Source organism: Seriola lalandi, unplaced genomic scaffold, assembly GCF_002814215.2.
Source record: "Seriola lalandi dorsalis isolate HSWRI2012SDOR001 ecotype SW California unplaced genomic scaffold, Sedor1 jcf7180002054476, whole genome shotgun sequence".
Lineage (NCBI taxonomy): Eukaryota > Metazoa > Chordata > Actinopteri > Carangiformes > Carangidae > Seriola > Seriola lalandi.
Genome location: NW_019525029.1, coordinates 28361 through 48979, shown reverse-complemented (window position 1 = coordinate 48979; position 20619 = coordinate 28361). Strand labels below are relative to the sequence as shown.

At 42.0% G+C, this 20619-nt stretch overlaps 2 protein-coding genes across 3 annotated transcripts; one reads left to right on the top strand and one right to left on the bottom strand.

Moving 5' to 3' along the window:
• The first annotated feature begins 1945 nt into the window (after positions 1-1945).
• cdca7l (cell division cycle associated 7 like) lies at positions 1946-7716 on the top strand. Its single transcript, XM_023412261.2, has 10 exons — positions 1946-2084; positions 3646-3789; positions 3889-3989; positions 4367-4598; positions 4716-4778; positions 4931-5119; positions 5412-5555; positions 5686-5835; positions 6960-7096; positions 7267-7716. Exons 1-10 carry the CDS (start codon positions 2067-2069, stop codon positions 7301-7303), a joined length of 1215 nt encoding a protein of 404 aa, XP_023268029.1. The 5' UTR covers positions 1946-2066; the 3' UTR covers positions 7304-7716.
• A 1239-nt stretch (positions 7717-8955) lies between these two features.
• Positions 8956-16255, bottom strand: sp4 (sp4 transcription factor). Of its 2 annotated transcripts, XM_023412260.2 has the most exons (7): positions 15670-16255; positions 15345-15415; positions 14016-14366; positions 12693-13905; positions 12160-12358; positions 11679-11878; positions 8956-11309 (listed from the first exon to the last, which is right to left on the bottom strand). In XM_023412260.2, exons 1-7 carry the CDS (start codon positions 15674-15676, stop codon positions 11038-11040), a joined length of 2313 nt encoding a protein of 770 aa, XP_023268028.1. In that variant the 5' UTR covers positions 15677-16255; the 3' UTR covers positions 8956-11037. The 2 variants fall into 2 exon arrangements, with proteins under 2 accessions (XP_023268028.1, XP_087031694.1); XM_087175568.1 differs by lacking the exons at positions 15345-15415; positions 15670-16255 and adding an exon at positions 15057-15203.
• Positions 16256-20619: the final 4364 nt, after the last annotated feature.

Here is a 20619-nt window from a genome sequence, read left to right as displayed (position 1 = left end):
CTGCCCACACCTGCTCCTTAATCTGCTTCGATAAGATGTAGACATTGTGAAGGGGTAATTTTTCTCTGAAAACACATATGAACAGGTGTGTCGAATACAGTCTGAGCGAGTTGGCTGTGCTCTCTCTGTGGAGGGGAGGTATTGTCAGTGGTGGTTTAGACCCAGGGTGTAGCAATGATTTCCTGATCCTGGTAACCCCTATCATTTTGCAGTCATGCTGATGCAGGCTTCTGACAACTAAACAACAGTGGAGGAGGAAGAAGAAATGGAGGAAGTGAGACAAATAGAGCAGACAGGCTGGGTGTAATGCAGGTGCTGTGCAATTATCAATCTGACAGAGTGCAGAGTGTTTTAGTCAGGCTTTTAAAGATACTGAGCTCATAACTCAAGACCCCCCCCCCCCCTTATTGTTTTAGTTATATCATCTGTATATTCTTATTTTCTAGTTTGTGGATCTCAATGATCTCAAAGCTTGAAGCCCTTTTCAAGTGCCACCTATACTAGGGAAAAATGTTGAAATATATTATTATTATTAGTTGAAATATTCAATTTGTTGATCTAAAGGTAGTCAGCATTAAATATGTTAAAGCTAAAATTTGACATTTTGGGAGATATGCTTATTCGCCTGCTGACAGAGAGTTAAATGTGGAGCTTGACTCACCTGTCATGTCTGCCCAGTAAGTATGAACCACAGCCAAAAGTTTGTTAGTGTTGCTTAGCTTAATACACAAAGACTGGAAACGGGGTGAAACAGCTAGCCTGGCTTTTTCCACTGGTAGATGAAAAAGCTCATGGAGTAACCTGTTTCTTCCATCTGAAATTCCTCTCAAATGCTAGGCCTAAGTGCTGGAGGAAGAATTCAGATCCTTTACTGAAGTAAAAGTTCTGACAATGTATCCTACAAATGTACCCTAAAGTTGACTTAAGCAAAATTATTATCTGCAAGATATTGTATTGTAAATAAAAGTATTCATTGTGCAGTTTAAGGAGCCCTTAGCGTATTTATTTTTGTTTGTATTTTAATTGTTATATGTTGATTAATTGAAGAGGTGGTCAGTACTTGAGTCAACTCATTGTTGTATTGTTCCACCATGCATTTACAGAATGACTCCTACTGAATGAACTGACTCACTTGTAGAACCTGTGGAATAAAAAGTTGTACAAACTTATAAAAACTGTACAAAAGCTTACAAGAAGAACTGGATAACAAAGGGTAACCAGATGAACATATAAACAAAAGATCCACAAAGCCTAATATCAGCCATCACATAGTATTGTATGTATATTAGCATAATATCAATATTTCATTTTGTTAAATATCAGTTATCCTGGTCACATGACACCCCTAAATCAGACTCATTGATAATAACAATATTTGATAATTGCAACCCTTACAACTTAATATACTGTTGGGTGGATGAATCTGCAACAAAACATCATGTTGAATAAACTGATCATATGTAAAATCTCAATCTGCAAAGTAACCATGAAGTATGATGTATTTAGTGAAGTAAAACATAATATAGAGTACAGTACAAGTCATTAAATTCTACGAATGTATTTACGCAAATTCAGCCCGTGCAGAGAGTTTGTTCAAACTGTTAATGATACACAAATATTTGTGTGTACAACGCCATGGCAGGTTCACACAACCACCAAAACAAGTGAAATCTTCCATACCATATCAGGGGTAGGGCCCCTCTTGCTCTCCGGGATTACCACGCCCATGTGCTGTTTTCGCGCGAAGAGATGGTCTGCACCATTGTGAGTGCGGGGTGGGGGTTTCAGAAGAGAGACTACTCCTAAACATAAATAATATCCCCTTTTTCAAAAAATGTAAATGAATGAAGGATTCATGTTAAATGATTGTCAGTGGACTCTCAAAATTACAATTATTGGACTCAACTACAATTTTAGATATAAGCCCTCCAAACATAAACCTCCTGCTTTTGCAATCACCCGACCTCTCTAGCGGTTAATTTTTAAATCCACCTCTACGCATTGGTTGTCATAGTATAAGGCATAACTTTCTGTTGTACCGAAATTTGCCACAAAACGGAGATAAAATGACCCTCACATCAAAGGTAAGCGGCAGAGCAGTGCGTTTAAATGTAGCTTTCTTTTCTATCAGTTTTTGTGGTGGAGAAAAGTCATTACGAGTCAAAATCAACACCATTGTTAAACAGCTAACATTGCTTGCTTATCCGAGCTGAGTTCCCTCCACTGTAAAGATGCACAAATAACTTTCTCCTCTGAACAAGGTAATCATTTTGGTCTCACTATGGTAACCCAGACATCCGGTCATAGCATAATGTGGCTTTGTTTTTACTTGTTTAAGCAGCTAGCTTACACGTTATCTGTCCACGGTAACTTACATTTGAATTGATGCGAAAAGCAAAGCGGTGCAGGCCCAGTGTTTGTCAAGGAGATGGAGATGTTGGTCCAATCATTGTCGTCCTCCTCATGTTAGGTCAGATGTCAACACCCGTGAGGCTGGAGGGGTGTTGGTGGTGGTGAAGTCCATATCAACACGTTAGACAATGGATATTAACTGCATGGATCAGACTCAACTCTGTTTTTTTACAGTCACACATATAGCTGAATCTGGGCCTTTATAAGAAATTCAGTCTTGCCCCCACGAAGGCTTGTACACTCGTCATAAGTGGACATGAAAGACTTACATGTCAACACTTAATCTTAATATCCTGCTTTTTAACGCTTCAAAAGCTTGTTACATTTTATTTTATCTGCTGGATACATCCTGACTTTCCCTAATGTAATGAGAATTGCGTATAAGGATGATTTTGAACAGAAGACATGTTCATAAACATTGCTAAAGAAGATTATAGTAAAACGTTTTTAAAAAGCACTGGATTTCTATATGCTCTATTTATGTGAGGCTGTGGACAGCACTTTTAACACAGCAAAACCCCACCTAAACACTTTACTGTAGTTTCTGTATTATTTATTTAATACACACATATTATGTATATTTATTGACGTCTGTGGTACCCCAAACGATGAGCAAGTAATAATGCCATGTTCATTTTCCACCTCACTGTGTCATTGGTCTCAAATGGCCCTGCTGTGGCTGAGAAGTTGCACAGGCCTGTGGTGATAAGGATGTCCTTTGGTTAACTTTGGTACCTGCCAGTGTTAACTCAAGAAGTTTACAATGATAGCCAGCCACAGCTCTGGGGATCCTGGCAGTTACTTTAGTGACACAGCTGATATAAATTCATTGTTCCCACAGCTTTCACTTAGTGGCCAAGGCTGTCCACTGATGGAATGGGGCTCCCTCTGGTGTAAAGTGTGAAAATTGGTTTAACAAATGGTCTAGTGGCTTATCTTTTTTTATAGCAGGTATTGTATGGTTTGACTAATGAATAGTCCAGAGAGTCCAGCTCTTGGCCTGTCACTTTGATGTCTGCTGCGCCTTCATTGTTGTACACGGGAGTGTAAATACACATTCATAAGAAAACTATGTGTTCTTCCTGTTTTGTCAAGGAAGTGCATTGTTGCCACAGTCAGTAATAATATCTAAATAAATATACAACTACATACATATAATTAATTAATCATTAACACATATCATTATTTTCCACCAGATCTAATTTAGTTTATGCACGATATGTCTGCCAACAGGCTTCACGTTTCAAATCCAAGTTTATCACTGCTGAGCTGGCTCGTCTGTTCAGCCAGTCAGACAGCGAGGAGGAGTTTGAAGGTTTCAGCGAGGATGAGGAAGAAGAGGGCAGGCGAAATTGTAACAAACGGATGAAGACCAAGGTATGAAGTGTTTATTGTGGACTACATTATTTGATGAAAATGTGTGATGTTGCAGCCAAAGTACCAGCCTGTATGCTTTTTCACTCTGGATTTCTCCAGATTATGGATTCAGAGGAGGACAGCGATGTGGACACAGGCTTCTACTCTGATGGCGAGAAAGCTTCCCCACCAAAGAGGAGGAGTCTTTTAGTAGCCCTGAGGTGCGTTCACAGGGCAGTAGGATACACTGGATTACACAGCCTTTAATTACAAGGAAGGCCCACATGATATTTCTTGAACAGGCAGAAACTATTGGTGGACAAAGGCTCCTGTTGCTGGTACTACTGTGGTCTATTATTTGTGTCAAATCACATTTGATGTCTGAAATCTCGACAAGGTAGTAATATAAAGGCATTCATTTTTGAAATTTGGCGATGAAGTTAATTGGGCATGGATTCGGCCTAGTACTGTTTTCCAGTGTATTTGTCCTATGGCTCAACTAAACAAGGGACCCCTATTAAACACATGCCTGGCTCATGATATTAGTGTTGATTTTTCAATAGTTGTATAATGATCTTATTTTAATCTTGCTCCTCAGGTTTCCCATGAAAAGACTGTCTACTCCAAAACAGAAACCTCAAGGGGAAAATGTAAAACAGCCTGTCAAAGAAACTCCATCTTCAAAGAGAGCCAGAGGACGGCCGAGTATGAAGCAGAGGCGGGACGAAGAGGAGGAGGAGGAGGAGGAGCAGCAGGAGGAGGACAAAGAGGAGGTCCTGTATCAGAGTCTAAGGAAACGAGACAAAAACATCCAGGAAAACAAGGCCATGGTAATGAAGCCTTAAGACCTTCAGTGTTTTCTCCATGTTCTGACAAACAGAAATTATATCAGTCCCTCTCTTGTTGGATGTCCTTTGACTCAGGTCTTCTCTGTTGTTGTCTTTCAGCTGGCTAAGCTGTTTGCTGATCTCAGCACCATGGCTGACCTGACTCTGCCCACCACCCCTCAAGTGAGTACACACACCAGCATCAGTTTTTGCCAAACCTATATCAGAAAAATGAAGATGCACACCAGTTGACAATCACCAATCACCAGTCACATGTACACTTAATAAAATTACTGGCCTGATTTGCAAACGCTGTTTTTGTTTTATTTCTGCAGAAGAAGAAGAAGAAGCAAGTGCCAGAGAAAGCAACGCCACGGAAACGCAAGTCTGAACCAGAGATAGGGTCAGAAAGGAGGAACCCGTCTCGTAAGGCTCGTCCTCCTGAGAACTTTGCGGTGGAGGAAAAGAGCGAGCCGATCGCCCACAGAACCCCCAGGTCTGTAGACGTCAGGAGACTGATGGAGGTACGACATGCACAAGCACACTCTTTTGAGTCAGATGTTGATGATGATGAATTTAGAAAGATTTTTAATGAAGTAATTGCACTCAGACTACACAATCACAGTTATCGTATAGTCATCTAGTCAACTTTCATCTCAGTCATCTATGAAACAAATTAAAAAAACCTCAAAAAATACTTAGAAGAAAGTGCAGTTATGATTTTCAATGCAAAACTTTGTATTAAAACTTTACCAGCTACATAGCAATATCCTGTTTGTGTCTTCTCTGTTGAACTTATCTGTTGTCATTGGTCAGGTGGATGAGGAACATGTCGGTGTAAGTCGAAAAAAGAGGAGTTCGAGGTCGAGCACGTATGTGAGGTCAGTTGACGACATCACAGAAGAGGAACTGGACAACATAGCGTACCGCAGCAAAGACAAGATCTGGGACAAAGAGAACGTGAGTCACATGAAGCCTTTACTCACTTAGTGCCGTGGGTACTGTCGGTACTGCACTGTACTATCGGGCATTTCAGGGTTCAGGGTTAGTGCATTTCTTCACTGTGTGCTTCTTTTGTTTTTTATTCCAGGGCAGCTCATGTCACCAGTGCAGACAGAAGACTCTGGACACCAAGACAGTGTGTCGCAGTGGTTTCTGTGTGGGGGTCAAAGGTCAGTTCTGTGGGCTGTGCTTGAAGAACCGCTACGGAGAAGACGTACGCACTGTGCTGCTCGACCCGGTCAGTGCTAATATGCTTGTGTTAAACACTTCATTTTCCATTTCTTGCACTGTGGGTTTGGTAAATTTGAGGTGAATGTGGGTTCTTCCCAGATTGAAAAGACACTTGAGAGAGAAAGAGAGAGAAAAATAATTTTGATGTTTCAAAGTATTGTTGGTGACAAATAGATTAATAAGCAATTTATCTTTTGTAAGTAATAACCTTTTATTTGTTCATTCATTCATTTGTTATTCGAATTTGACCATTTGAACAAAAAAGCTATTGCAAAATCCTACATAAGGGACAGTTAAAAGCACAAAATGCAGCACTATCATGCAGAATAGTGGTAGAGAGGTGGTCAGGGGCCATACTGATGAGCTTAATTTTGTCCCTAATGTAATGTCAGTGTATATTGACCTTGATTTTACACAAGTAAATATTAAAAATTTGATGTGTTTTTATTGCTGAGTATTCACATACAGGATTTTTGAAATACAGATACATTTTCTTTTATTCTGATTGATGTGTAGTTATCGAAAGCTTTTATAATTCGTTTTCAAACACCTTGCATTCAGTAGGACAACTGAGGGATTTTGTTTAGATTTTCAGCAACAGCAAGACTTTTGTTTTTTGTTTGTTTTTGTGTTGTTTTTAATAAAAGCTAATTATTGGAGAGTCCAATAAAAAAGACAAAGAAAGTGAAAGTACAGATGACGGATTAAGATACTGTGTCCAAGCCAGAACTACACTAAATTATAATACATAAGAAAACATCTGTGCCTAATTCGTCTTCTTATCTTTTTGCAGTTGCTTATTCGTCTGTAGTAGAGCAGCCTGTGTTGATTCGTTTGGCAGCTGCTTTGAGGTCAAAGTACTAGTGACACTGGGAGAGTTATCACAGAGAAATGCAGTGCAAAGCACTAAATCAGTGACCGGTTATCAGTAAAGATGGATGAATGAAAAACGCTTGTACAGATTTCAGCACAATTCAATCACGTGTTAATTCCCAGAAGCATTAGAGGCATGTGATATGAAAATGATTAAGACTTAAGGGTGAAAGGAACTTAAAACCTCATCATGAGTTCATTTGTGTAGAGAAAGAACATGTTTGGTCACCTGCACAAATTTGGACTTTTTCTTTACAGACGTGGTCATGCCCCATCTGCCGAGGGATGTGCAACTGCAGTGTGTGTCGTAAGAAGGAGGGCCGCTGTGCTACTGGCATCCTCGTGGGATTGGCCCGCTACAACGGCCATGACAATGTCCATGAGTATCTGGAGAGGTAGGCCACCTCCTCACTGTGCAGTTTAATATTACAAGCTGGAAACTCCCTAAAACTAAAGTCAAGAAAAATTAGTCAAGTCAGGCATGACAATAATCATTAGTCGCAGCCCTGTTGAGAAGTATTCTGACAGCAGTTAGAAGTCATGTCTTGTTTCTTCTCCATCACAGTATTCAGAAGGAGGTGCAGGAAAGTCCAGAGTGTTGACCAGCGAGGAGAACCTGCTGTACAGCTGGTACCTGGAGGAGGTTCTGGTGCTGCACAGTACTGTTGAACTCATTTTTAATGCACATTTTTAGGTTTAGATCAACCTATTGGCTAACTAGAGAAACCTTTTATATCACCTTAAGATAAGGCACATACACTGTTAATGTTTTATATAACCCTGATTTAAGGCTGCATAAGATACAGGAATCGTTTTTGTTTTAAAGCCAGAACTCAGTTTTGCGTTGTATATTTTCTTTGGAATATTTGTACTCTTGATGTTCACTAGAACAAATGTAAGTGGTTAACTTTTGTGTCACAGATGCCACCATAGTCTTTTATGCCAACAACTTTTCTAAAAAAAAAATTAATAAAGAATGGCATTATCAAATGATCTGCCATGTTTTTTTAATGCACGCCTTTATCTGTTGATTGTGTCTTTCTTACAGACTGTGTCTTTTAAAGAGGAAAACCAAGCCTAATATTGTTGTACACTTAGGGGAGGTGCACACACCTTTTTGTTATCTGAAAGGTTATAGCAGGCGAGCCTGGCTGAGATGGGTCATTTTGTGTGTGTGTTTAGTTGCTGTATACCTGATGTTAAGTGTGTGGGGTCAGGTTTAGGTCAGCTATTGGCTCCAGAGGTGACCAGGTAACCAGTCAGCTGATTTGGTATAATGACCTGGTACCTCAGGGGCAAAGCCCTGTCAGAGGTCAACCTGAGGTCATTGGGTCTGGATGGTCATGAAATGTGTGTGAGAAATAGAAAGGTATTTTACAGCTGTCTGGTGGAGCTTTTATCTAATGACAGATGTCCTAATTATCTGTTGTCAGTGTCAGTCTTACATTGCACACTCAAGATGAATGTGTGAGTGTATGAACATACTACAGATAGGTTATAAACCTTTATACACTGTGAATTAAAAGCCTCAAATGTATTAGTCCAATGATGAAGACTGAATTCTGAAATCTGTAGTTAATTTGAATTTATTTTTTCTTGATGAAACTCTAACCCAGTGTGTCATCAAACATCCAAAGTGATTAAAGATAATGTAGTCAAAACATCAAAAGTCTGTCCTAGTTTTGAGAGTTCATTACATTAAACTCCTTTTTACCTTCAAAACTCCACAAAAACACTTGAGGGTGCATGAAGAGGTTATAGGTTTAGGTGTTTTTGAAGCTCTTCAAAGTGAGTTAGATGTCAGAGGTGTGCGTGAGCTGCCTACTACATGATGCTCTTTGTAACCTGACAGTCAGAGTGACCTGCCGGTGAACTCACTGCCTCAAGTCACACTTTGGTTGTAGCTGAGTTACACTTAGGGTGTTTTGTAGTTCATGTTTTCTAAAGTAGACAGTTAACAATCGCTCAAAGCAAGTGTGTGCTTTTGAGTGATAATAGATTGTCCTGTAACTGGATGGTCACAGGTTCGATTTTCACAGCAACATTTTAGAACCCATCAACAGCAGAAACAGTAACCAGGAGCAGTAATTGCTCCTGAAGGAAGTACAGACACTCCATCATCACTGCTGTCACAACACAGCTGAGAGATTACCCAGAAATAAGGAGGCAGGAGGAGTTACAGAAACTGTCACTGAGTGTGTTGAGTGCTGTGTCCTTTCTACTTCTACACAAATACCAGAGCATCAGAAAGGGATTTAAGACAGTTTTAATCACTTTATTGTCAAGTGTTATGCAGGCAAAGCATTTTTTCTGCTTGAAGTTGTCCTTTTTTTTCTTTTTATTGACATAACACGTTTGTACAAACCAGTTTTAAAAATATCAATAAACTGAAGCCTTTGAGGCTAACCTGGCAAAAAACCCATTATCAAATGTCATGGAGACAAACAAACATCTTTAGAAAAAGATTTACAAATGAGATGTCACTACAAAATATCAAAGAAAAAAAAGTTGGTTGTCACACAAAATATTACCAAAAACATCTAAATTCGTTTGGTATCAACCTTTTGAACTTTAAACAATAGTAACTTTTTTGCTTTCTTCTTCTTTTGTTATTTATTTTTCTCCAAAAACATGTTATGGTGCAAAGAGAAGATAAAGAAATGAACAGCAATGGTCAGACGTAGAAAAAAAAAAAAAAACAGAAGCACAAAGAGTAAAGAAGAGAGAGAAGCAGTACTACGGCAAAAAACTGAAACATGCTGTACACAACCTCAGAATCAACGCACACAAATACAAGTCCAGCAAAAGGCAAATATTACAAATCAAGGATAAATAATAAATTAGCCATACACAGTGGGGTCCTGTGTGTTAACATACTGGGGAGGGGAATTTTTTTTAAAACAATCGATAAATTCTATAAAATAAAAGTATCTTTTAATTTAAAAAGTATGTACGCACTGAACTAACACAGAGCAACACCACCAGAAAACATCTCAAATATCCACATAGCTAAATAGCCCGACCCGCACCCCCCTCCCCCCCACAGCTCTTATCACCGTTTCACTTTACTTGTCTGTGCTGTGGTCTGCTCTCCACGTTACCCCCTAATAATGCAGGAGAGCGCCCATCTTTCTCCATCCACCTCACTCTGAAGATCCCTCTGTACAACAGCTTGTGTTAAGGCAATTGCGGTACATCGGTCACGGAGCAGGGTTAGACGTGGAGGGGAGGAGCGGGGGGGTCGTCACCAGAGCACAGAAAGCAAAATGCAACATCAGTGACAGTGCAGCCATCCGACAAAACCAGGTACCATCTGATGGTATCTGGGGTATCTGCAAAGCAACCGGCTTTGTTCAGATGACAGCACTGCTTTCAGATGGTTTCCCTAATCTTAGAGCGAACTGGCTTCTTTAATTAACAGAGCAAAACTTCCCCTAACAATGTAAACATGGTTTCACTAGGATTGTCATTATAGTATTGCTTTCACTACACAAACAAAGTTGTAGAAAGCTAGATTGTTTTTCTCTATAGAAACCTTTTTTCTAATGGCCACTGCACCTCAATAGGAATGCATTATTCATAAATCTTTTTATATGTGCTTTTTTCTACTCTTTTTTTTTCTTTAGAATCATCCCCTCTTCTTCAATAACAGTTTATCCGTTAACTGGTCTCAAAGGAATCAACACCTGAATCTGATCCGAGGACTAAACCTGAACCATGAATAAATCTCAAATTAGGTAGATCCTCTCCATGACAGCATGGGAATACAAATGCACACTCTTTCATACACGCACACACACGCACACCATCCCAAGACTGTCCCTGCCCTGTCACTGTTCTGCAACAGTCCTGTACCATGATTGACCCTCAGCACTGTCTGACAGGTATGAAACAGGAACACAACTTTGTGCATAGAGTTAGATTCTGTTGCGATTAGGAAAATGTCTCAATGTCGGATGGTTTTAGATTCAGCAGGTCCCCCTGTCTTGTGCTAATCTAGATACTACTTACATTCCTTTCCCCACCGCGCATGGAATTATTATAGACTCATTTTATAAAAGCCAAACTAATCTTTCATATGTTTAGGCTAAATTTTTGTTATTATATGTGTTAGTTATTTTTTGGATTGTAAAGTTTATATTTTTCGGTTTCTGTTCATCGCATGATCCCGTCTCTTTTGAGTCCCTTTTCATGAGAGAACAACATTTTTAAAATGATGTAAGATTAAAAGTAAAAAAGAAAAAGAAAAAAAAATTAGCCACCCTTACAGTCCCTGCAAAGACTCCCAAAAAAACAGGAAGTCAGCCTTCCGCAAAAAGAAACAGCAGTCAGCCGCCTATTCAAACTCCTCCTCTTCCTCCTCCTCTTCCTCCAGGTGATTAGAGGTGGTGGGTGTAGCAGGGTCAGAGTCACGCGAGAGGGTCGCCACAGCAACAATCTGTGGGGAGGCCCCCAGGCCTTCGGGGGCGTCTTCCTCCATGTCATCGGTGGTGATGATTGCCACCGCGGCCCCACCTTTCTTGTTCTGATGGGTCTTGATGTGCTTGGACAGGTGGTCACTGCGCATAAATCGCTTGGAGCATTCAGGACACTCAAAACGCTTCTCTCCTAGAGGGAAAAGGACAAATAATTCGAGACAAAATCAGCGTCAGAAGAAATCATAATGATTGAAAAATATCAAGAGAAGACCCGTGGCTTTCTATAAATAATTGCTTTGGTTGTTGCATTTTTGGAGCTTTGTTACAGAATGGCTTTGCTCAGCATTACAACTGTATACATCTGCACATGGGTAAGTTGTACATTACAGAAATCCAACACCTAAATATTTATCAATTAAATGTTTTGGTCATTTTTCAAGCAAAGAATATGACAAAAAAGCCAAATATTGTCTTGGTCCAGCTTCTCAAATGTCAATCTTACTTAGGGTTATACCAACGTGACAAGGGTGAACCACGTCACCAATCTACACCCCTCTACCTGTGTGTGTTCTCCGGTGTCTCTGCAGCTCATCGCTTCTGGTGAACCTCTTGCCACAAAAGATCCAGTTGCAGACGAAGGGCCTCTCGCCGGTGTGCCAGCGCAGGTGGGCCCTAAGGTGGGACGTCTTGCCGTACACCTTCCCACAGCCCTCCATGTGGCAGATGTGCTGCTTCTTCTTTGTGGGGTCCCCGCTGTTCCTACAACACACACATTCGGGTTAGGAGTTAAGCACTTTCAGTTCAGGTATATTATTTAGTTCAGACATAAAAGTATACCACAAATGCTAAAAAAACATAAATCATAAATGTACATAAAACAACCTTGTTTTATACATCTGTCAAACCAGTTGTCCTACCATGATGGATTTGATTTCTCTATATACACAATGTCCTCAAAACCAGCAGGTTCCTAAATGATTAGAGCTTTAACCCCAGTTATACTATTGCATCCATATATAGTGTGTTTCTCATGTTTGTACCTTCCCTCTCCATCCCTGCAGTTTGGACAAGAGCAGGCAACACGTCGAAGCCTCTTGCTGGGGGGTCCCTCCTGGTCTGAAGAACTTTGTACGGAGCCCAGCTGGTCGGGACTCATCGATGAGCCTGATGCCACATTGCCAACAGCGACTGTCAAGGGAGACGACTGAACTTTGACTCCATCCTGACCCTGTGGTTGACCTGAAAGGTGATTGTAATTGACATAATGTGTAAACTTATTAATCAAAAAACACATTGTATTGTCTGTAAGGTAGTCTGAAAAAAATACAAAATGGAAAGCTGAAAGAGCAAGATCAAAAACAGTCTTGAGAAGAGCAGCAGGATCCTGGTATAGTTCGACTTTCTATGGTAAATGTATGAAGTAGTCTACCACAAAACTGGAGGTTGGAAGTTGGAAGGGGCAACTCAGTAGTTTTTCATGTTTTCTACATAACTAATAATCCTCCCTCCTCACCATACTGCTATGATTATAATAAATGCAGAGTCATGGATTAGTCACAACACGTGTCCTTACCCTGTAGACCAGTAATGGTGAGGGGAACACCCTGCACCTGAACCCCAGCAGTGCCCAGCCCTGCGATGCTGACCGTCTGTACCCCAGACCCCGGGTTGATCTGGGCTGCGCTCAGCGTCAGGGGAGCTCCACTCAGGGAGACCAGTCCTCCACTCCCCACTGTCGTCCCACCAGCCACCGGGGCCAGTGTTAGCTGCTGTGGCACAGCTGTCCCCAGGCCGCCCTGCAGGGAGACACCACCAGGCAGCTGCAGTGTCTGCCAGGTGATCTGCCCAGAGGGGGACAGAGTCGGGGTACGAATAAGGACCTGGGCTGGGTTCTGGAAGGCCTGGATGGGCTGGAGGGTTTGTCCAGGGGCCAACTGGAGGGTCTGAATGTGCTGAGGTTGCTGCTGGCCCTGGGGCTGACCCTGACTCTGAGCCTGGGGCTGCAGCTGGATCTGCTGCACCAACTGGTGGCCCACCTGGCCCACGATCACCTGCTGTATGGTTCCTGTTGTATCTGTCTGGTTCTGCAGTCCGTTGGCCTGGGCCTGGCTTTGAGAATCCGCCTCACTGCTCTGCACTTGGGTGTCAGCTGGTCCACCCTCTGATCCAGTAGAAACCACTTGTGCTCCATCAGACAGACTGTCACCTTCGGCTACTACTGTTGTCGAGCCACTTGATGCTGTAGGAGGAGCTGCCCCAGACACTGCTGTTGTCACGAGCTGGTTGCCATTGGCAACAGAGAATGTGCCATCTGCTGATTGGATAAGCTGGACAGCCCCACCCCCTCCAACATTATTGATCACAGGCAAAGCCAGGGTCATGCCACCGAGGTTTATGGGTACTGTGGTCATAACAGGAGTCTGGGAGCCCTGCAGAGTCTGCAGCTGCAGCGGGAAAGACTGCGCAGGGCGGATCTGCAGCGGGACCGTTTGATTAGCTGTACTTGTCAGGATGGCCTGCTGGTTGGCTGGCTGAAGGATGGCCTGGGTCTGACTTGGGCTCGGGGTCTGGATGAGCTGAACCTGCTCAGGCAGAGCTCCGATGGAGGCCGTCTGAGCTGGGCTGATATGGATCTGCTGTCCATCTGCAGTCTGGAGGTGAGGGATGACCTGATACTGGACCCCGCCCCCGGCATTGGGCAGGTTCTGAACCTGGATGATCTGGAACTGCTGCTGTTGCTGCTGCTGATTGGCTGCAACACTGTTGGTCCCACCTACCGCCTTCACCTGCCCAACAGGAAAGGAGCAGTGATACAGTTAAGAGGACAAACACTAACGGACACCAAAAAAAATAATTTACTGAAACCCATCAAGTTTCAGTCCCCAACCTCCTTCACCTTGCGTCCACCGGGTGAGCTGTCATTAGCCAAGGTGGTGGCCACGGTCACTGCTACAGGCTGATTGGTGTTCTCCTTGGCCATAGTAGGTGCCGCTGTAATGATCTGCCAGCCGTTCCCTGTGAACTGAGCTGGGACCAGTTCCAACTGTTGGGGCACCAGGGCCTGACCCCCAGCTGTGTCCACCACTATCTGACCCTGGAGCTGACCTGCCTGCAGCTGGATCTGACCGGCCTGGACCTGGATCTGCTGGGCCCCTGCCTGGGCCTGGGCCCCCTCCACTCCCCCCTGCCCTCCGATCTTACTGCAGGTGGCTGCTAGCAGAGCCAAGGGAGAGGGCTGAGAGGAATCCTGGAGGAGACAAGGTAGGAAAGAGGGCGGAGGAGAGATGGAAAGGAGGGGCAGAGAGAGAGATGGTTAAACGGGAGTGACAAGGGAGGGAGGGAGAACAGCCGAGTCAGAGACGGAAACACACGTAGAGAGCTCATATACATACACAAACAAGAAAGTAAAACATGTAAGTAATAAAAAAGCCAAAGGGAAGGGATGAGCAAGTATCATTATACACACTCACATAATGAACAATTTGAAACGGTGAAGAAAAAGAGTAAAAGAGTGAGGGGTGGGGAAAACATGGTGCAGAAAAAAGAAACACGAAAAAGCTGAGAGAAAGAGAGAGAGCTGTCAGTGGAAGTGGGCGGTATTACAGGAAGCGAGTGGGTGGGCGTGTGAGAACCACATTTCTCTTTTCTCAGAACACTAGAAGAAAATGCCGCCTTCTCTCTCTCTCCTCCCTTTCAAAGGAACTAGGTCGCAGGAAAATTTTTAATGCTACACATCTCTCAACAGTGCACGAAAACAGCCTAATTTCTGTATCAACTTCAATAGCGTGGGAAATAACAGCAGAAATGCATGTCATACACGTTTTTCGACAAAAGACGCATTCAATAATAACTGCCTGGCTGAAAATCATCTCCAAGAAATATACAACCTCTAAAAAGCAGCTAAAAATAGAAATTCCACAGTTGTGGAGGCACATACCAACGCTGCGGGTCTTTAAAATAAATCCATATGCAGAATTAAATCATTTTGACCCTAATTCAAACAGACAATTCAAAAGTACAGTGGCTGAAGTGTGACAGCCATGTAAGCCTATTCATGAGTCTCTGGGTTGGCTCTCAGCAGGGCTGCACAGAAGCAGGAAGTTGAATTCACCAGAGAAACGCCCCCAGAGGTGTCTGGCTGGCTGGGAGGGGAGGGAGAACATTTTTGGCCTGCAGGCAAGGCAAAAGTATTGAACTATAATAAACTCTTATTTCTTTTTTGTACCTGTGATCCAGAACTTTTCCCCTTTTTAGATGCTTTCCCTCCTTCAGTTCCAGATGATTCCTTCTTCGAGTCTGTGGAAAGAGAGCAGAAATATTATAATATCATCACATGAGTATGTCTGAATGGTACAAAGTCCCAGGATAGGAAGGCACAATGTAAGCACTGTGTACTCTGAATAAAATGTGATCATAAGGCAGATACAGCACAACAAAGGTGATCAATAAAGGCAGACAAACCAGTAACCTCATCATCAATATCAAAGGGGCTTGAAGCCTCATATCTATGAAACGGAAAGAGAGGGGTGGAGAGGGGGGAGGGTACCTACCACTCATAACGCATTAATATACCGAGAGGGAGAGGGTGTAGTTCACGGTAGAAGGCCGGCCGGGTACAGAGGCGGAGGACGGCCTATATGTTCGGCGCTGGGCCGTGGCGGATCTGCCCGTTTGACGAAACCACCCACCGGCCAGGAAGGGCGGTGCCAAGCGCAGGCACAATCAAGCAGCCTCAAATAACGGAAATAACGGAGAACACAGTGACCGTCCCCGGCCCGTCGGCCCCCTCGCAGCCCCGTCGTATGCCTCTTTTACCGGATAGACAGACCATAAACGAGCAAATTGGCGCTTGTCAGAATGATATCCACAGAGAAGTTGGCGGTGTGTGACCGTAGAGGCCCACCCACTTCCATTTAAGCATCAGGACAACACCCTCTCCGCTGCTCCTGCCTGTCGCCGCCGTTTTTCTCGCCGCACGACGCGGGGACGCCTCGTCGCCGTCCGTCGTGCACCGAAACCAAACCGTCACCAGTGTTTGTATTTTACGCGTATTCCCCTTTTTTTCGTGCACAATTGATTTTTTTTAACGGGGAGATACGGGGAGATAGCTGTGGCTTTTGTGGGCGGACGCGCTCCTCCCACATATTCAGATTGGACGACGGGGCTCGGCGTGCGAGGGTCGAGATGGGAGTTGTATTTTGGTGAGGCCTCGCCTTCTCGAGCTGGATTGGGCGGCCGGGACTACAAGTCCCATGATGCTCCGGCGTGTCGGTCGCGGTTGGAGCGGCTGTGTTGGTAGTCATGTTGGTGTGAGAGCGAGAGGGAAGGGCGGTGACTTCTGTGTTGTGGGGGGTTGGGCGAACGGGAAAGGGAGGCGTGTGTGTGCGTGCGTGCATGTGTGTTTGTTTCCACTTTCTGGTGTCACAGGATGACAGCCATGGTTAAAAGAAGAACAACAAGTAGAAGTGTTATTTATTTAATTACTATAGAAAACTATTTATAGCTATGAAAAAAAAATGTCATAACGCATCACTTTTGAAATAGTTGTGTTTATTTGCCTTTATGGTGTATGGTATTTTCCCTCATCAGTCCCCGTCTTGTTCCCGTATCTATAGTCAACTTTGAAGCTTACATGGCAGAAAACAGTACTTTACTGTGCTTTACTGGGCTCTGAAACAGGCCATCCAAGGATTTAATACCCAACAAACTTAATTAGGTTATTTATCAAGTACAAATACTCAACATAGTTTGAGCCTCTCAAATTTTACATATATTTCAAAAACATATTTATTGATCAATTGTTCAGACTTTAAAATGTCAGAAAATAATGAAAAGTAGCCAAAAAAGATTTCCTGTTGTCTTTCTTTTTTTTCCTACCCAAAGTCCAAAACCCAAATGTTACTATAAGAGCTTTGAGCATTTTTGCTTAAAACAATTACTTAAACAACTGATGAGTTATCAAAACCTGTTGATCAACAAATTGATTTATTGACTAATAGTTTAAGCTCTCATATGTATCCCCAAAAAATTTGGTCCACAATCCAAAGATATTCACTTTTAATTCAAATATACTTGATACAATTATATGTTAGTGTAAAAGCCATTGCAGATATATCAATAGTGAAAACAATTATCAGTTGCAGCCTTTCATTGGTACTTGACCAACCAATCCTATGATTTATTGATTAATCTATTATTAATATATATATCATATTAATATGATACAAGTATCCCAGCCTTTGTATCTAAAATTGAGATGTAGTTGATGTGTATAAAATATAAAATACATAAAAATGTCATTGCTACTACTGTTCAATAAATGCATTTGGACATAGTTCGGGCTAGAGGGAAGAAGGGGATGAATTATGGGTATTTAGCAGGAGAGGAGCAACAGAGAACGTAACTGAAAAAAAAGTTATTTGCTGCAGTGGCAGTAATCACACACAAGTTTCTTGCTTGTGTAACAGTCTGGAGCAGAAGTCATGTCTCCCACCCACATGACAAAACTTCTTTCTATCTCCCAAAGGGAAATTATATATTAAATTCATTCCAGCAAACAAAACTAGGCTACATGTTGAGGTACAGTGGACGGCCTGTATGGTCCCCGGCAGGGGTCTCTCCACCCCGGTTTGTCTTCCTCAGAGAAACCCCTCCTGAGTCTGGAGTGACGTTAGCCAAGTGGAGTCACCACCCTGGTTCACAGAGCAGAAAACATCATTAGCAGACAGCCAACTGAGGATATGCCCCAGCCACACATGGGAAATATTTAGGATCCTAGGCTGTCAGCTAAGACAGTACTGTCTCACTAAGATGCATCCTGTCACATTAACACTAGGCAGGATGGTATTCAAAGTGGTTCAGTACTGATATATATATCTTTGTGTTACCTCAAAATATGTGAAAGTTCAGTTCCAAATGTATAAAAATTTTGAGGCTCTTTAATATTCATAATTGATGTTGATTTTAATTTAAAAAAATAGGATATTAACACATATGGATTTTTATTTGGCCTTATTGATCAGTGTTGTCATTGCGAGACATTTCTTATTAAGACCTAATGAGTTTAAAACCTGACTTCCCCTCTTCCAAGGCCTAAAAAGAAATAACTGTATTGAACATGGCTGCTACACAGGCCTGATACACTTTATGCTCGTGTGGTTTCTCTTTCTTTTTGTTCATGGGAGCGCTTGTAGCTTAGTCGTGTTTTCACAGCTAAACTACACACAGACACACACCTGTGGTGGCCCAGAAACATACATATACGCACACATGCACTGTAATTACTGCGGAAGCCAAGTGCCTTGTTCCCGCCTCTTGGGCCACTCGGCAGGGCGTTGCTAGGCAACGAGGTCTGGTCTGAAGAAGGGGTGTTGTCTCTGTGTGTGAGTATGCATGGTGGTGGTGAAGGGGGTGTGGTAAAGAGAAGGCCATGGTCTGTTATAGATAACTGCACCATGTGTTGGAAGCTTAATTTCCCACATTCAGTGCTATTATATTTTGTATTTTTATAATGAGGAACTTATTCACAACAGCATTATTCCTCAATAAAGTTGTATTCAACCTTTGGTGGTCATATTGGTAAGGAAAGTCTTTCATGGGTTTTACAAATTTAAGATAAGATTAGGAACTACAAAAGCTAAAAAATTATAAACGGCTAGTAAATAAATATTTTGTGCAGAAAGTGAAAATGGATGTGATACTTGTTTTCCAGCTGCTGCCACTAGATGGCGCCATATACCAGTATGGGCTTCACAGTTACTGCCATAGACTGTATACACACACCTGCACCTATAGTATCTGCAAATTGTAAAAGTGGCAATGCCCCAATGAAAAATACTGTAAAAGTAGTAAAAGTAAAAGTTCTGCATTGCTGTTAGGAGCAATAAAATGTATCTCAGGTTTCAAAGTAAAAGTACTCATCATGCAGAAGAATCATTTTATTATCCATTTTTTATTAGCCTATAAGATAGTTAGATTATTATTACTAATGCACTAACATGTAAACAGAAACATGAAGCAAATTTTTTACCATCAAATATACTGTTAGGTAGACAAATATATAACAATACATTATATTTTATAAATTGATGGTTTGTGTGAGTATTACTCACTCATAACTTCTGAAATACAGAAATGTATAAAGTTGCATAAAAAGAAAATACCCAGTTAAAGTAGAAGTTTATGAAAATTGTACATAAGTACAAGGTACTCGTGCTCTTGTGCTACAGTACTCTATGCAGAACTAACTGATAAACCAAATTGCTTCCTTTCATTCAAAGTCATACCTCTGTGGCCTGTGCAGTTTTTGATTAGCCTACCATTGCAATTACATTAGAATTAAAGACTTGGAAGTTCATAGCTGCTCCACATTAATAAAATGAGAATATATTTACAGTCTACATTGCTTTCGACTTCAGTGCCACCCGTTGGCTTTAGGAATACATTCATGACAACACAAGCAAGCACAACACAACAACTACAACTTAGTGTTGAGACAAATCTGCATCTGCAAGTCAAAATTTGTGAATGTGCAGGAACAGATAAGGACAGAAAAAGTTTTGAGACCAAATTAAGCCTGAATTGTGAACTGAACTGTGTCACTAGATTTTAGCAAGCAGTTGGGGTTTACTCGCTATCTTTAAAGCAGTGCACTCTCAGTTTTGTCAGTTTGTATGTCTTACATGTGAACTCCAGCTGAGAGCAGAGAAAACTGCCTTGGATATCATGCTGATACTCGTCATGTGCCTGGAATCAGCTAAAATATGAGATCAAATTTCAAGCTGAACTTGCAAAGAAGTGATGTATCTAGTTCAATATATCAAATATATCTAGAAGAATGACCAAAGATGACATTCGTTTTTTTTTTACAGATTTTCTTGTCAGCCAAAATCGAAGTGGAAAAAAACACTGTGTCCACATCAACCTGGCACTTCAGACATAATGCTTCCCCTCTGAATAAGGGTGGTGTTTGTGTGTGTACAGGAATGTATAGCGCATCTACGCATGAGTGTGTGTGAGTCAGCGCATGTTTACATGCAGTTGTGTTTTTAATGCGTGATATCCCCGTGTGCTTTCTGCGCACACGTATGCGTAGGTGTGAATTTGTCACATGCGAGCTTGGCGTCGAGAAGTCTCCTTTTCCTAAAGGTTGGGTTGTAAAGACAAAGAGATTTATGACTTTTACCATTTGTGTGTGTGTGTGTGTGTGTGTGTGTGTGTGTGTGTGTGTGTGTGTGTGTGTGTGTGTGTGTGTGTTCATAGACCTGGAGAACTTGTTCACAGGTCATAACAGACATGTTTTACATAACTCTGCTAATTAGACAGATATTCATAAAATAGATCAGTCTGTACAAATCCTTTTGTACCTGTAAATGTGAATGACAATAGCGCATATCACTCTGCTATGTGCCATCATAACTTCCTAATGTCTAGCATTACACCAGACACACACACACACACACCCACACACTTAATGTTGAATAATAGAGCAACTATAGCTG